Here is a 16652-nt window from a genome sequence, read left to right on the forward strand (position 1 = left end):
GCCTGAGGGCAGCCGCGCGCGCGCTGCTGGGCTGCAGCCCGTGACCCGCGGGCCCCGCCCCGCCTGCAGCCGCCCCAGCGCCGCCCCCCTGTCCCCTCCAACCAAAGCCCCTCCCCTTGGGGCGCTGCCCTCCCAACCCCTCCTCTGGTCAAACCAAGCTGCCCTGGTCAACCCCTCCCTCAGGCCCACCGTAGTTGAACAGGCGGCTGTCCCACATCCAGTGGTTGCCCCTGGCACCGCTGTGGAAGTACTGGGCGTCTGCGCACAACACAAGGGGGCCGGGGCCGGTGAGGGGGACGACGTTGGGCGGGGAGAGCAAGGAGAGCGCGCAGACGAGGCGCCAGCGCGGGTGCAGATCCGCCCCTCAGCCCTGCGCCCTGCTCAGCCGAAGGGCATGTCGCTAGCTGCTCAGCTCGGGGCCGCGCTAACCCCCTGCCTCCCTCCCCTGGCTCACGCCGCCCACTCAAGAGAGCAGCAACACATCCGATCAACCCGCCGCCGCGCGCCCTACACACGTTGCACTCTGTTCAGACCCAGCCTGACCCCCCTCTCCATCAAAGCCCCACCCCAAAAGCCCCCAAACCCACCCGTGCCGTCGAACATGTTGATGCCGTCGTTGGTGTTCTTGGAGGCGTGGCTGTGGACGATGTCCATCAGCACCACCAGGCCCTGTTCAGGGGTGGAGGGGTGGGGTGGGGTGACGCGGGTGGGAGTGGGGTGAGGCGTGATTTGGGTAATTGCATGCGTGTGTGTGTATGGGAGGGGGAGATAATGAAAGGCAGAGGCAAGCACGAGCCCTGCTGCGCGGCGTCACTCAGGAGCACGGCGCAGCGAGATAAGGCGAGCCCCTCCGTCAGCATTGAGAGCCGCCGCGGCCCCGCGACAGAGACCCCGGGCGGCCACCTGCCATGCATGCGGCGCTGCGGCATGCGACGCTGCGGGGCGGGCCCCTCGAAACCGCGGGTCCCTGCATGCTGGTCAGCCCTGGTTCCTGCCGCTGTGCGCTGTACACTCGCCCGTCCGCCCAGCTCACAAGCCCGGGCGCCAGCCCAGCCTTGACAACGCCACCACACACACGCACGCACACACACGGCCGCCACACACGCAAACCAACACCCTCACGCCCACACTCACGCCCCAGACCCACGCCCGCACAGCCCACGCTCCGTACGGCCCCCCCTGGCGTCCCACCCACCAGCCTGTGGGCCTCGTCAATCATGGCCTTGAGCTCGTCAGGGGTGCCGCAGCGGCTGGACGCCGCGAAGAAGTTGGTCACGTGGTAGCCAAAGCTGCCGTAGTAACTGCCAGGGGGAGGTTGCGAGGCGGTCGCGAGGGATGAGGCGTTGGGGCAAGCCGGACCTCACCAAACCCAGCCCAAGGAGAAGGGCTGGGCGGCAGACTTCTTGCGGTGGAGTCGGGCTGACACGGCGCGCGGCCCTGGAGTTGACCTACACCTTTCCCGCCCTCCCGTTGCTGAGCGTTGGCCGGCGCACAAGCGGGGCCTCGGGGGATCGCTTCCGCGCGCGCCCGTGCCGTCCCCACACGGCGCTCACGCGTGCTCCTGGATGGCCATGATCTGGATGGCGTTGTACCCCAGGCGGCGGATGCGGGGCAGCACCTCGTCCTTGAACTCAAGGTAGGAGTTGACCTGCGGCGCGCAGTGCGCGCGCGCGCATGTGTGTGTGCGTGTGCTCGCACGTGTGGCATGTGTGTGATGTCAGCGTCCTGGTGTGTATTGAACCACCGCGCGCCTTGTCCAGCCCTCAAAGTATCTCCTGCCCGCATGTGCGTGCGCGTGTGCGCGTGTGTAAACCCGCACCTTGGGCTCCTGGCTGGACATGCCCACGTGGCACTCGTAGATGCGCAGGGCGCGCGGCCTGGCGGGGGGCGGGCGGCGGCGGCTTCGTGACATGCTGCATACGGCATCGTGACCGCCGGGACGCCCACCACCGCTGCGCCAACACCACGCACCCCGCCTGGTGAAGCCTCGCCTGAGACGCACCCCCGACCCCGCTCCGCCGCACCCTGCTCTCCTCCACCAGTCCCGCAACCCCGGACGCAAACCACCCCCGCCCGACCGCCGGCTCCCCCACCCCCTCGACCCCCCCAAAAAAACCGCGACCCACTTGGGCGGCCGCGGGTACTTGAAGGTGTACGCCTTGTCAGCCGCGATCTCCCCCGGCGCGCCCTTCTCCTCGGGTTCGTAGTACACGCCGTTGAACTGGATCTCGTTCCACTCCTGGGTGGCCCACTTGATCCACGCGGGGATGCGCTCCACCCACTCCCCGTAGCCGGTCTCGAGGCGCACCTTGATCTTGGTCCTGGGGGACGACGCGGCGGGGGGGCGGTTACGAAAGAGAGAGAGTGAGAGTGTGTGTGTGTGTAGAGCCGCACATGCGTGTGTCTAGGTAAGTGTGCGCGTGTGTTGGAGGTGCCAGTGCGAGCCTTGCAGGGCGATGGCTGTCAGCTACCAGTGCCTCGCAGCATGCGATCCTGTTAAGCAGCGGATGCCGCCCCGAAGCCCCCGCTGCCTCGGCCGCCATCCCGGCCTTGCCCCCTCTGGCCGGCAGCTGCCAGGCGCCTCACTTGTGGGGGATGGCGGGCGTGCCGTCCGCGCCGTTGGGCAGGAACAGCTCCCACACACCAAACTCGTTCTGAGGTCCAGGGGAGATGGGCGTCGCGCACAGCGGTGGTGGCGTGTGTGTTGTGTTGTGTGGGTGGGTAGGGGGAGGGCGGGTTGATCTGAAAGGTGGCGGGAGATGCCCCGGCTCGGAGCGACCCTCCCCTGACAAACCCCGATCGGCAGACCAGCAGCTCGCATTGCTGCCGTCCGCGCGTGCACCCCGCACACGCACATGATACCCCGCCCCTCGTCCCGGTGCCCGCATGTGCGGCCAGCCCCCGCCGCGCCGCCGCCGCCGCAGCGCGCCCCGCTGGCGCCGCGGTCGGCCCCACCTTGGAGGCCCAGTGGTTCTCCTTGGGCTCCCAGCCGTTGAACTCGCCGATGAGCGCCAGCGCCTTGGCCGCGGGCGCCCACTCCCGGTAGAAGATGCCCTGCTGGCCGTCCTTCTCGCCGCGGTTGAAGCCGTAGAACTTGTAGCCTTTTGAAAGGGGTGTGGTTGCGTGTGTGTGTGTGTATGTGTGTGTGTGTGAATGGAGGGGGACGCAACTGCAGCCCCACCACCGCAGCCGTGCGGCCCGCCCACGGCCGCCACGCCGTGCCCGAAACCCCCACGCTTCCCAGCGCCCCGCCGCGCGGGCCCCAGACGCCCCTGTCCGCCCGTCCCAGCCAGCCGCGCGGCGAAGCGGCCGTAAACATTTCCCGCCCTACCCTGCGTGAACTTGTCCAGCCCGCCCTCGTTCTGGTCTATGGCGTTGCGGATGTTGCGGAACACGTTCCACCGGTACTGCGCGGGGTGAGGGCAAGCGGGGTCGGGGCCGCGGGGTCAGGGGCTTCGCATAGCCGAGCTTTAAGGAGTCTTCCTTAAGATTTGCTCTCTTCGAGGTTGTTGGTTTTCAGGTGAACTCAGAATTCCTGAGTCGGGGCGGCGCGGCTGCCGGGAATCGAACAGCCGCGGTGACGGGCGAGCTCGCGCGGCCCTGGGGGGCACAGCGCTTGCTGTGTCATGCTGGCCCTGGCCACCAGACACCGCCATTAGCAAGGACACCGTCGCCGTGCACGCTCACCCCCTTGACCCTTCCCCAATTATACAACCAGTCATCTTATACCGACATATGGGCACATGCTTGCACAGGCATCTACAAGAGCACACCTCCACACACACCTCCACACACACATGCACATGCAGACACCCCCACGTGCCCACCATGCACCCCCACACGCCCGCCATGCACCCCCTGCCCGCACCTTGAAGTGCTCCGCCTTGGCCCAGAGCGTGTCATCCCACTTGAAGCACGCAGTACCGTCGTGGTCGGGCACCGGGGTGATGGCCCCGTACTCGTCCACATACTCCACACCATCCGGCACCTGAAGAACGGGCCGGCGACAGAAAGCATGCGGAGGGCCGTCAGGCGAATCAGAATGCACCTGACAACCATGCGTCGCGGGCGCTGTCGCTGCAGTGTAGACGTACAGCTGCTGCCCTCTCCGGCGCCGGGGGATGCGGACCCCCTGTCGCCGCGCGCAACACGGTCAACGCCGGGCAGCTGCGCTCGTTTGCAGTGCTCTTCAACGCTTCAATGCTTCGCGAGGCCGGAAAGCAGGCCCTGGCGGCGCGGCCTCTGGCCGTACCTCGATGGCTGGGCTCCAGAAGTCCTCGGGCTGCAGCGTGCTGGGGTCGGCCGTGGCCACCGCAGTGCTGGCGGGGCGCTCGGGCACCTCAGCCTGAGGGCGCACCGCAGCGCAGGCGGGCGGGGCGAGGGAAGGAGCGTCGCGGGGGTTGGTCAGGGGCTGTGCGCGGCGCGCGCACGGGGCTGACCAACGCGGCGAGGCGCCACGCAGGACGCCTTCAGGGGACCGGCAGGCCGCCGCTGGCGGAGGGTGGGAGACGGCGACGGGGCTGCGTGCGGGGCCGGGGAGGGGGGCTGGCATTCGGCTCCCTCAGCGTGCATGCGCCTTGGGGCGCGGGCCTCGTCTGGACTGTCTATGTGGCTGATATCCAGACCCCTCCGCCCTCACCTGGAGGCCGGCGAGGTCTCCCTCGAGCTCCTTGATGCTGCCGGTGGTCTCACTAATAGTGGCCTTGAGCGCCTCGTTCTCGCGGCGCAGCACGTCCACGGGCGTGTCGCTGCTGCTGCTCTGCTGGGTGGCGGCCGCGCGCAGCGACAGGCGGGGGGCGGCGCGCGCGGGGCGGGGGGCTGCGGGGGAAGGGGTGACGTGGGCGCGCGGCGGGTTCAGGCGGGACCGTCAGCGCAAGCGTGGGCAGGGAAGTGCGGCCCAGTGGGGCCACCAGGAGCAGGTGCTGCCGTCCAAGCCGCTTTAACGTGCTTCCAGGCTCGGATCAGCACGCAATGGGCGTGCGTGCAGGCCGTGGTGAGCCTTGCCGAGAGTCTGTTGCGCGTGCAAGCCTCGTGGAGCTCAACTTGCCCCGAAGCCGCCTCGAGATACACTTACATAATCTTCTTAATCAATGTGCATGGGATCGGGAGCCGCGCGAGCCCGATCCAAGCGATCCAGTGCAAGTGCGGTGCCCACCCCGCGCTCACCCTGCAGCGTCCTGCTGTGGGTAGCACCCTGTGTCCCGTGCTGCTGCAGGGAGCGCGCTGGCACCCTCATAGCTGCTGCAATTGGGCTGTCTCACTCCTAAGGCGTTGCTTGAAAGGGAGAACAGAGCTCCCTTGAACACAAGTATCCGACCAGGGTGAAAACGTGTGTTTACAACTTTGAACAAGGAACGGCACTTCAAACGTTTGCTTAGAGGGACCAAGGGGATATCTCGATCTCGCAAGTTGCCTTTCAGCGACCCTTTGAGCCCTTGAACCGTCGCAAAATATGCTACTTTTCGGGTCACGGCGCTCTGCAGCTCTCGGGCAACGGTGCTCGTGCGGCCGTCCTGTGCATCAGTTAGATCAGTTGCTGCAGTGCACAGACCTCACAGGCCAGTGCGTCCTTGCCAATGAGCCCTCTAGTGCGTGCAGAAGAGATGCCCACGACGCATCACGACAATCCCTCCATGTCTTGCTTGAGAATGTGTCCGCCTGGCCGCGCTTGACCCCGGCGCCCCTCTGCGCTGCCCTCACGTGGGTCGGCCCTTGGCGGCCTGGAGCTGGCGCAGCAACGCCTGCGCCTCCGCGTGGCGAGCGGCCAGCTTGTCAACCAGCGCCTGCGTGCTCTGCGGCCGCTGTTGGTGCTGCTGTTCGTCAGGGGCCGGCACCGGGCCGCCGCCCGCCGCCTGGGCCGGCCCGCTGCCGCCGCCGCGCTGCCACAGCGCCTCCTCGGCCTCCTGCGAGTGCCACGGGGCCCGCGCAGTGACCGCAAGCTCGCCGCCAAATTGCATGGCCCCAGGCAGAAGGGCCCCCACTGGAGAGGCGCGCTGGCTCCACTGTGATCCTGCAGGGGGAATGCCCCACGGCGAGGGCGCCGGGCTGAGGGGCTCGCCCGGGGATGCACCCGGCGCGATGCGCGCGGCAGCGGGAGACGCCCCCGTGCTGCTGCTGCCGCGGCCCCTGCTCGGGGATGTCACTGCCGGGCCTGTGTCCAGCAGCAGCGCGTCGAGGCGGCTCTGGCCTCTTGGCGGCTGCTGCCACCACGCGTGCTGCTGCAGCTGCTGCTGCTGGCTCGCGAGCTGCAGGGCCGCTTGTGCGGCTGCCCCACCCTCTGCTGCCGGCCCCGACGCTAGGCGGTTCTCGACGAAGCGCAGGCGCCCCTCTAGCACCGTCACTCGCGCCATCATCGCCTCCTGGGCCCGCTGCGCCGCGGCCCTGCAGAAGCGGGGCGAGGCGGCTCGCGGGTTTCAGCCCCTTGCCGGCTGCGAATGCTCAGCCAACTGCTCCCCTGAATCTTCTCCTCAACCGCACCAAGCGCACGACATCATGTCCCAAAGGCCTGGTGGGGCAACCAAACACGCTAGATCCCCCTTCCTCCCCTGGTCCCGACCAACCACTGCCCCTCCGCTCAGTGGGCGAGGCCCCACCCACTTGTGCTGTGCCAGCTCAGCATGAGCGGCCGCCAGCCGCACTGTCAACGCCTCCAGCAGCTCCCCCTCCCGCTGCTGGCCGCCACCACCCACCGCCTGCAACATGCCCTCGACGCTGGCACCAACTCCCGCGGCCTGCAGCTGGCGCCCACTGCCAGTGCCCAGGGCCTGCAGGCTATGCCCGCTTCCTCCATCGGCCGCCTGTTGCGGCACCAGGCCTGGAGCATGTGCGGCAACCTGGTTTCCATGCGGCGGTTGTTGAGGCTGCTGCTGCTGCTGCTGTTGCTGCTGCTGCTGCTCGGCATCCTCCCTCCCATCGTCCGCTGTCAGCTGCTGCTCTCTCTCTGCATCCAACCCCCCCTGGTCTCGTTCCCACCACCGTGCCCCCGAGTTCTGCTGCTGCCTTGTGGGCACAGGGACCAAGTGGAGGGAGGGGCTGCCATCATCAATGCCCACATGGCTCGGACCGACATGCGCCATCGCTTGCCGTTCTCCCGCTGTGTGCGACCAGTGTGGCTCCTCACTGCTGTGCTGCTGCTGCTGCTGCTGCTTCGGCACCTCCTGCTGCAACTGCTCCTGCAGTCGTCTCTGCAATTGCTGTTGCTGCTCAAAGTGCTGCTGTTGCTGCGTCTGCTGCTGCTGCTGCTGCTGCTGGGGCTGCGCCGAGCCCGGCCGTGGCTGCTGGCGGGACAGTGGCCGGTGCAACACGAGCTGTCGCATGGACATAGCCCCCGCCTCCAGCGCCCCCGCCGCCCTGTCCGGGCTGCCCACGACCTGCGCAAGCGCGCCTGCACGTCGTGCGCCCGGCTCGCCCACCGCCGCGGCCGCCGCGGCTGCCAGTGACAGCGGTGGCGCTTGCTGCACACGCGTGCGGGAAGGTTCAGCCTCCCCAGTGTCCACAGGCTGCAGAGGCGGCGGCGCGTTCTGCTCGTCCCCGGTGCGGCGTTTCCGCCCTTGATCCACCTGCCCCTTTGCCAAGATTGGCGCGGGCGGGGCCCGCCGTGGCTGCTCCACCGAATCCATCTCACCCAGCGCAGGCCACTGTTCCTGCTGCTGCAGTCGCAAGGGTGGCGACGGCGGCAGGGCACCCCACACCTCGTTGCCGTCGTCGCTTTCGCTGTGCTGCGCCCGTGAAGGGCTCGCTCCCGGTGCCTGCCCGCTGCTGCCCCCGGCGCTCGCATCCAGGGGTTGCCACTCATGGAACGGCCGTCGCGGGCTCTGCTGAGGCAAGAGCGGGCGCATGGCTGTGTCTCTCACTGCCTACATGCACTTCTGCATAACACCAGCCTGGAGCATGCAGGGTGACCAAAGCACAGCAGCGCTGGCCCCGCGGGTTCACAGCGGACCGCGTCACGCGCAGCCGCGGCCCGCGCGAGTCCCCTTCACCTGCCGCGCTGCCACTCGCTGCTGGCTGATGCGCTCCCGCTTGGCGCCCGCCGCGTGGACGGCCCTGGCCGCGCGCGCCGCGTCCCGCAGCAGCAGCACCTTGCGCTCTGCAAACCCCTGGGGTGATTTGTATTATACCCGCGACGTGCCACGTCAGGCGTCATCACAATCGTCATTCCCGGCACGCATAAAGTCCTCGCGGCCTTGCCTGCCACCGCGACTCTGCACATCGCCTGGGGGCTGCCAGCACCCGCCACGCTGCTGCGCAAAACGACGACGCGGCGCACCTGGGAGAAGAAGTGCGCCGGCGTGAGCGCCGTCTTGACCCCCAGGTGGTCCCTCATCAGGCGGAAAGCATGCTCCACAAAGCGCTGATCTGTCTTCCCGTGCAGCTGCGCGAGGTACGGGCGGTGCTAGGAACGGTGAGGCTTGCCGCGCAGCTGCAGCGACGCGCCGAGGAGCCGCAGGCGTGCGCGGCAGGTGCTGGCGTGGTCTATGCCGGACGCCAGTGGTGGGAACGCTCCCACCAAAAAAGCTACCAACCACTGAGCCTGCAGCAGCTGTGCGTGCGGGCAGGCGTCGAGGCTGTACTACGAGGTCGCCGTTGGTGTGGCCGCAGCATCGCCAGTGGCTGCAACTTCTGCACAACTACATCGTGGCCAGCCAAATCGATCTGGTCCTAGTCGCGCACCTCGATGCCGCACGCCAGGGTGTGGGCGCAGACGTGGCGCGAGTACTTGAGCAGGACGAAATGCAGCAGGGGCAGGCATGCCAGCGGGTCGCCCAAGCGCAGGCTGCCGGGGTGCGCGAGGGAGGCAGGGTGAGCAAGAGGGCCGGCAGCGACTACGGCGGGCGTGGTTGCTGCTGCCTGGGCTGCTAGTGCTTGTGACGCCATCTGCTGCAGCACGCAACTGGCAGAGGCGTGCATGTCATGCAGAACCTGCCGTAGGTGACGCCGCTCACTCACCCGACCTCATCCACGATGCCAGGGTACTTGATTTGCTTCAGCACCCGTTGAAGGCCCGCCACATTCCCGCTGATGTCGCCGCAGGCCATTCGCCGCAGTGGCACTGCTTGCGCCGAAGGTGGCGCAACGCAGCCCGCGTGGCGCCTGCCGGAATCAAAAAGTGGCAGCTTCTTCCTCTACTTACAGGCTGTGTCCTTTCTACGGGCCTGCGTGGAACTTCCCTTTGATCATGAATGAATTTGAGAGTCAACAACGGGCCGCGGGGTCAAATTGGGGCAAACGTTGTGAGATTTGTCGCCTTATTTCATGTGATGCACACGTTGCGGTGATGCTTGCTTTCTGAAAGTGCTGACAGTACGGTGGCTGCAAATTGTATCGTATCGAAGTCAGAACGCGCGGCGTGACTGTGTTTGCATGTACGTTCGATGAGAGCTGTTTAGTTGAAAAGCATGTGGACTGCATGTCAATGCGCAGAGACTTGCAGATCCGATCTAGCACTGTTCAGATCTGCACTTACTGAGGAAGTAATGGTGGAACATAGCTGCCGTGGCCTAGTGCACTTGCCACATTGAAGCTGGGGCGGGCCGCTGTTTCATCGGCGGCGCCCCCACTTGGCCTGGCGCCAATCCGTCTGGCAGGCGTCGGCGTGTCTTGCCCATGGACTTTGTGCATTTTGTGCTCCTCTACTTCAGCTGCACAGCCGGCCTTGTGTTTGTGCTGCTGTTTGGCGAGGCGCCCGCATTCTCTCGTACCCCGGTAGCCAAAGCGCACTGGCTGCTGACACGCGGCTGGGTCGAGGCTGTCGAGTGGGCGGTAGAGCGGTGAGCAGAGTGCTATTGGTGGGCAGCAGGTCGATTCGGGAGCGACGTTGCAGCGTCGCAGTGCCCCTGCTCTGAACAGAACAGATGGGCAGCTGGTCGCTGCCTCCTCTGCAATGGCGGTGCCAGCACTCACGGTGCCTGCTGCTGGCGAATGCATCCAGCCACGCCGTAAGCGCTCCGCCCGCCCGCAAACGCAGGGCGCTGGGAGCACGCGGCTCGCGATGGCTGGACAGCGCAGCCGAATGCTGCTGCGAGCGCGCCAATCCTGTCCTGCAGGTGAAGCCGTGTCCGGGCCCGAGCTAGGGCGGACGCCGCCGTGCCGAGGGCCTCGAGCCCAGGGCCAACGGTCGCACTTGATGCTGCAATGAGCGCCGGCATGACAGCAGTGCGGCGAAGCAGTCGTGAGGATCTGAATTCTTTAGTAGCGACGGAGGCTTCGGCGCGAGGTCTGCCGGCCCCTCTCTTGCAGATTTCCTCAGCACCTCTCCCAACCGCGCGGGGCGCCCCTCGTCCTCAATAACACATCTACCCCAACCCCCCAAAACGAGATTGTGTACCTCTCCGCTGTCGCGGGCTCCTACCTCATATACTGGGCCTTCGTGTTCAGGCTCATGCCCAACGACTCAGCTCCCTCCTATCACATGTGAGCGCCATGCACACACCCTGCACCGCAGCAACGCCGGTCAACACCCCCATCACCGCAAACACACCCTTGCGTGTTGAGTGTTGTGTACATTCATTCAGCCAGTGTTTGTCTAGCGTGGTTTTGAGTTCCCCTGGCCAGCTGCTGGCAGCGTTCAAACACAAACAAATTGCCTCACACTGGCTGTGGCTCAATCACTGTTTGGCTAATCTGCCAAAGCACCTCGATCGTGATGACAGACTGCTTCACTACCACGCTCCGCCTCCCGCGCCGCAGCGTCACGGGCACCGCCACCCTGTGCATCGCCGTGGCCGCATTCTTTGCAGCCAGCAGGGCAGATCCGGGCCGCATCACGCCCGACAACGCGGCGCGCTATCTGGCAGCCTACCCGCCAGACGGGGCGCTGTTTGACGGCAGGCCGTGCGTGACATGCGGGTTTGCACGACCGGCGCGGTCCAAGCACTGCCGTGCGTGCGGAAGGTGCGGGCGCGTGAACGGCGGGCGGTGGGCGCTGCCCACGGCACGCTGCGTGCCAGCAGGCATTCTTTTTTCGTGCTGCCCTGATGGAGACTTTTCCAACGGGCGATGATTTAGTTAGTGTGGAGGATACACTTGGACCAGTCAAGCGGCACGTTCTGCCGCCCTGGTACAAACGGCCAGGTGCCAGTTGCATTTGCTGTCGCACAACGCACGTCGCGTGGCGCTCCAAGGAGCTCCGCGCTCGAGCTCGCAGCTCCAGCGGCCGGCCCTTGGCCTGCATCTCGACTCCAACAATGCCGCGCCCCGGCCGCAGCTGTGTCGCGCGCCTCGACCACCACTGCGGCTGGATCAACGCCTGCGTCGGCCTTCACAACACGCGCCACTTCCTGGCATTCCTGGTCTCCAACCTCGTCCTCTGCGCGTACGCGGCCGCGGTCTGCTGCGCGGCGATATCGGGGGACCTGCGGCGGCGCGGTGTGCTGGATATATACGTGTTTGACCGACAGCTGGGCCGCCTGGTGCCCGTGGCGCAGCGGCCCGCCAGGTGCGGGGTTTGGGTCCTGCACCGAGGCCGACTGGGCAACGGGGCGGGCCGAGTCTGCTGGCTGTTGGGGCGGCAACCAGAGGCGCGGGCTCTGACGGGCGTTGGTGCAGCACGGGTTGCCTCGCGTGTGCACTGGCTCCTGCCCCTTTCACATGCCCATGTGCCCCGCAGGCCGCCAGCGGCCCAAACGCCTTGCCACCTCCCCCCTGGATTCAAACAGCTGGCTCAACCCTTGCCCCCTGCCAGGGTGTTGGAGTACGTGGCGGTGTTTTACGGCGTCGCCGCCGCCGCGGGCATGTTCAATGCGGTGTGCGCGCTGCTGCTGGCCGGCTTCCTGGCCTACCAGCTGAGCATCATCGCCGCGGGCACCACCACCTACGAGGCGGCGAAATTGCGGGAGCTGGCCGCCGTGCGGCGGCGCGGCGGCGGCGGCGCTGACGCGGGCGTGGGTGCGGGGGCGGTCACAGCACTGGCAGGCAGCGGGGCGGCGGCTGCGGCTGCGGTGAGCAACCCGTTCGATCGCGGATCTGTGTGGGCAAACTTCAGGGAGGTGCTCTTCCCAGACGCATTCATTGAGGACCGGCTGCGAGCGAGCGCATCAGCATCGGGGCTGCAGCAGGTGTCACCTGTGGGGGAGGCTGGCGGACGCGGCGGGGAGGCAACTGGGGGCCTGTCTCAACAAGATGTTGGCAGCAGCAGCAGCCTGAGGAGCAGGTGGCTAGGCAAACGGGTGTAACCGTGCCTTCTCATGCCCTGTCATTTCACAATGCCAAACAGTTGGGTGTTGTTGCTCCTACAGCTGCCAGTTTCGTCTGCACCATGCATGTGTGACCAGTGCTGCCAGCTGGATGGCTCATTGTGGAGCAACAAAATCATCAGGATGAATTTGTTCCTTGCTTCCTGTTCTTGGCCGTGCGGGGAGCTCTCACGTTCTGTTGCCGCTCCGATGACCCTGATACAGCTTCGGACCCGCCAGTCATGGATAAGGTTGGCGGTTCCGGTTACACCACTGCCAACCCTAGCACGCTCATTGGAACGAGCGAGGGTGTGAAGGGCAAAACGAACTCGGAAACAGCCGGGCACTCATGCTTATCCCAACTTGCAACAGCGCGCATGAGCGCGCGAGGCTGGCAGAGGGAGCGCACATGATGTGTAACGAGGTTGTTACAGGTGGTTGGGTAAACGCTCGCTCGCAAGCAAATCAGGGAAGGCGACGCAGGGAGAAGGTCTCAACCATGCGCGGGCCTCCAGCTTAGGCCAGCTGGCGCCTGTCGGGGGCCTTCCAGTCCTTGGCGGTGGTGGGGCGGTGCACCAGCATGGAGGTCACCTGCACCTGGCGGGAGGCGTCGAACGCGGCCATGCGGATGTACGCGTCGGGGCAGGCCTTGGTGCAGGCGGCGATCTCCTTCAGCACCTGCGGTATGGTGGCAAGGGGGAGGCAGGGGAGGGTGCTTGAGATGGGCGCTGCTGGGGATCAAGCTGAGTCAATCGAATGACCAACGGCAGCAGTCCCTAGGCTCAAGGCTCTGATAGAGCACAATCGACCGCCTGCCTGCTCACACAGCAAGAAGAAAAATGCCACGAAAATGCGCGAGAGCAGGGCGCTACGGCTTGGGGGCGCCACCCACCTGGCTGGGGTCAGTGCAGCCGAACATGGGCAGCTTCCACATGGTCCAGTAGCGGTTGTCGTAGTAGTTCTGGAGTGGCATTTGAGTCCCGGGGGGGGGGGGGTGTCAGATGAGCACAGCAAGGGACGCTGGCATAGCCCCGAAGATGGATCGCCACAGTCACTAGGGTGGGGCTGCTAGGTTGCGCAACTAACAGCCTGCTCGTGAGCCCCTGCAGGCGGTGACAAGCTGCTCTGCGTACAAGCCAGCAATCATGTATTCCGCTGGCCGGTCAACAGGGAATACCAGTGCACTGCAAGTGGCAAATTCCCAATGGTCAAGTCCAACACCCGCGGCATTGCAGGGGCCACTCACGCAGGTGGCGCCGTTCTGGATGCGGACGACGTTGGTGTTGGAGGTGTAGGCGGAGTCGGGGGCGGCGAACTCCAGGCAGGGGGTCCAGCCGTTGTTGATGATGTAGTCAACCTGGCGGGCGATCTGGTTGTCGTTGAGGGGGGGCAGGTACGAGAAGGTCTCGAAGAACCTGGGGGTGGTAGGGAGGGGTTTGGATGAGTTAAGCATAATTTGCATGGGTGAGGGCCCAATGGGCAGGTGGCTGGACAACGCTGGGCCCATACGGCGCGCGCAGGGGCTGCGCGGGAGGCGCCGGAACGACGGCCGCCGCCGGTGTGTCGCCCCCCACGGCCTCGGAATGACGCCATTTACGACCACATTTCCATAATTGGGGCGTGGGAGCCCGTGGAAGGCGCAGTAGCAATCGCCCGGGGGGCCGCCTTCGTTGCGATGCTAGTCGCCCGGACCAGCGCCCAGGCGCGCATTGGCCGCGCGCGCTCACTTGTTGTTCACGGGCTGCCACACCATCATCTTGTTGGCCTTGGCGACGGGGGCCTTGGCCTGCACGCGCGCCACGGCGCTCTTCATGCTGAGAGCCATTGTGATAGGTGCTGGGGGGTAAGGAGGAGGCTCCTGAAGTGCGATTGAGCGAGCTTGGAAGAGTGCAAGGGCAATGGAGGGCTTGGCAATTAATGGCGAGCTCGAACAATTCCAACGATCTGCCTGCCTGCCCAGGGAGGCGCGGAAGGCGCTTTCGGGTGTGTATTGGCATTCTGACATCCGCATTTGCATCGCGGTTGTGGCGCCGCGTGCGGGGGTTGACGCTGAGGTGCGGCATTGTCGAAAAGAGCGCGCTTTGAACGCGTTTCTGCCCGGACTGCCAGCCAGCTGCGTTGAGTCGTAGCTTTTGAGACCTGCTTGCGGCTTTTTAGGCTCCTTGTCGCCGCTCTCGGAGCCTCTGCACGTGGCAGCTATGGGATGGCCAGAGAGCAGCCTCCTCATACACCTGTCGGGCCGCCGTTCTGCCTCGACATGGCACGGTCTGGTGCTGGCAGCATATGCAGTCGTAGTTCATTGTCGGCGTTCTCTGGACGCGCGCGATCGAGCACGGCACTGGCTAACCCCCTTGGACGCCCCAGTGTCGCACAGCTGGCTCGACAATGTCAATCTACGGGACGCAGCTTTCTGCCCGTCCAGGAAGCTCATGTCGCTCCAGAGCCACTGAAGTCGCCAGCCTGCCATCACCATATCACTCCCCTTTGCATCGCTACTGCTGCACAGGCCATACCGCAAGCCTGGTCTGCATGCTCACTCGAGCAGGCATGACAAGATGTGGACTGTCCCACCTTCCGTGCGGGGACTAGCAAGAGTCGCAGGACCGGTTCATCTGCAGTTTCAGGCTCAGAATACTGTGCTTTTACCCAAAAAAAACGCAGTTGCATGCGCACCGCCAGCCGCCGCACTGATTTGCGCCGCCGCTTGCACGGTTGACTGCTGGATTGCATCATTCAGCGGTCTGCTGCGCCGGCAACCCAAAACGCAGGCGCACACATGAGAGATTCATGTGGCATATTGGAACAGCAATTGCCTGCCGCAGGTACATTTTACGAGCGTTTCATGCATGCATCAGGGAGGCAGCAGAATCAGCCCCTCACGTGGCATGTGCCTTGTCATACATACTTACGTTACCTCTCATGAGTGGTGGCAGCAGTGGGCTTATGGCTGGCGTATGAATACCCCCGTTATCCGCACTACTGGTTCACATGCGCACACCCCGGTTCTGTTACCTGGTGACGGCACCTGTGTTTGTTGCATGAGGACCAGCGCAGCCACATGAACTCGATGCAAAGCCTCGATTTACCGTATGGTCACGCGTGCAATCGGGGCCACGCAGGGGCCACGGGCAAGGCAAATGGCTGTGCTGCCTGTGCTGTGCTGTGGAGGCAAGTGAAAATTGAGCCCTCCCCCCCTTCGCTCAGCTTTACTGCAGCCGGCAACATGAAGAGAGCATGCAGATGGAAGAATGAATTGGCCACAATTGAACCGCCCATTTCCGCCGTGCGAGGCAGTTTGATTTGCTTCTCGCGCCATTCTCCTCCCTGCCAGCTGCAAGCCAGAAGCCTCGCTTGCTTGGCAACCAGCTAAGAATCAATCTTAATCAGATTATCGTGTGATCGCAGCATTCTTGTCCAGAGCCAGCTATCCCCTACACCGATCTGCAAGGCGCAGCAAGGCAGCATGGACGCGCGTTTGGGCAGTGCGGACCAACCAAGTCCCGGCAAGCATGCGCCCTCTATCGCAGGTGGGTGAAGGCGCGCCGGGCAGCGCACCGAAACCCGCTCATGCCTGCTACGTGTGCATGAATCGCCCGGCGCCGCCTCGTCTGGCAACCAAACCTCTATCGCACCCACTGGGTTGCGGGCGCTTCTTACAGATAGCCAGAGTGCCCTGGAGGCTGCATACTATGGCAACGGTGGGGACGGGCGGCAGCTGCGCCACGACGGTGAGCTCCCGGGCGGTGGCAAGCAGCAGGGTCCTCTCACGCAGGTTATCACAATCGCCTGCATAGCTGGGTAGGCTCAAAAGCTCAATGAATCGATCTGGCAGGCAGCTTCAACGGTTGATCTCAGAGCGTCAGGGGGTTGCGCAGCGCCGTGCCAAACCCCAACCGCCATCCCCAAAGGCAGCGGGTCGCATCGCCTGCTGCGCGCGCCTCCAGGCCAAGCGTTGATGAGCGGCAGCCTATCGGGGCGCTTCCTCGACGCCAGCGCGTCGGCGCGCGCCAGCCAGGCAGCGCTGCTGGGCCCCAGGCGGCCGCGGCCTCACAAGGTGTGCGCGGGACGCGGCTCGCGGGGCGCCTTGCTGCGCCCGACAGCCGACAGCATCTGGCAGGGTGAAACGCGCGGGGAGCAGGCGCGTCATTCCGGCGTGCGCGCCCCGGCGACCCCAGCAGCGCCGCCGGTGCGGGCAGGGACGGGCCGCCAGGCGGCCGCCTCGTCAGCGCTCGACGCGCCGCCGGCATGGCAACAGCCCCCACACGGCGTTCGCCCTGCGAACGTGCGCACATGGCGCGCGCCCCCGCCGCCCGCACCCTGGCGTGCGCCTGGCTCCTTTGTGCAGATTTGGAAGAAGAAGTACATCAAGGTGCTGATCGTGGGGGACTCGGGCCTGGGCAAGACCACTTTGGTCAAGACGCTGCTGTCCACGCCTGGGGAGAGGCTGCAGGTGGGGGGGAGGCAGGGGCGGAGCGGGGG

At 65.7% G+C, this 16652-nt stretch overlaps 5 protein-coding genes across 5 annotated transcripts; 1 reads left to right on the forward strand and 4 right to left on the reverse strand.

Moving 5' to 3' along the window:
* Positions 1-148: 148 nt before the first annotated feature.
* MNEG_6702 (1,4-alpha-glucan branching enzyme) lies at positions 149-5236 on the reverse strand (the record flags this gene model as incomplete). Its single annotated transcript, XM_014044820.1, has 13 exons — positions 149-258; positions 588-669; positions 1196-1301; positions 1554-1648; positions 1820-1877; positions 2127-2321; positions 2587-2654; positions 2956-3101; positions 3332-3407; positions 3869-3988; positions 4253-4345; positions 4640-4818; positions 5167-5236. The coding sequence occupies 13 exons, from the start codon at positions 5234-5236 to the stop codon at positions 149-151; spliced, it is 1398 nt and encodes a 465-aa protein (XP_013900274.1).
* Positions 5237-5696: 460 nt separating this feature from the next.
* MNEG_6703 (hypothetical protein) lies at positions 5697-5957 on the reverse strand (the record flags this gene model as incomplete). Its single annotated transcript, XM_014044821.1, has 1 exon — positions 5697-5957. One exon carries the CDS (start codon positions 5955-5957, stop codon positions 5697-5699), a length of 261 nt encoding a protein of 86 aa, XP_013900275.1.
* A 1989-nt stretch (positions 5958-7946) lies between these two features.
* Positions 7947-9038, reverse strand: MNEG_6704 (hypothetical protein; the record flags this gene model as incomplete). The annotated part of the gene is made up of 4 exons (XM_014044822.1): positions 7947-8099; positions 8270-8374; positions 8674-8776; positions 8950-9038. The coding sequence occupies 4 exons, from the start codon at positions 9036-9038 to the stop codon at positions 7947-7949; spliced, it is 450 nt and encodes a 149-aa protein (XP_013900276.1).
* A 2148-nt stretch (positions 9039-11186) lies between these two features.
* MNEG_6705 (hypothetical protein) lies at positions 11187-12554 on the forward strand (the record flags this gene model as incomplete). The annotated part of the gene is made up of 3 exons (XM_014044823.1): positions 11187-11437; positions 11684-11939; positions 12546-12554. The coding sequence occupies 3 exons, from the start codon at positions 11187-11189 to the stop codon at positions 12552-12554; spliced, it is 516 nt and encodes a 171-aa protein (XP_013900277.1).
* Positions 12555-12689: 135 nt separating this feature from the next.
* On the reverse strand, positions 12690-13998 carry MNEG_6706 (ribulose-bisphosphate carboxylase small chain; the record flags this gene model as incomplete). The annotated part of the gene is made up of 4 exons (XM_014044824.1): positions 12690-12851; positions 13066-13134; positions 13420-13588; positions 13901-13998. The coding sequence occupies 4 exons, from the start codon at positions 13996-13998 to the stop codon at positions 12690-12692; spliced, it is 498 nt and encodes a 165-aa protein (XP_013900278.1).
* Between the last annotated feature and the right edge of the window lie 2654 nt (positions 13999-16652).

The sequence above is a fragment of the Monoraphidium neglectum genome, assembly GCF_000611645.1.
Source record: "Monoraphidium neglectum strain SAG 48.87 unplaced genomic scaffold scaffold01116, whole genome shotgun sequence".
Classification (NCBI taxonomy): domain Eukaryota; kingdom Viridiplantae; phylum Chlorophyta; class Chlorophyceae; order Sphaeropleales; family Selenastraceae; genus Monoraphidium; species Monoraphidium neglectum.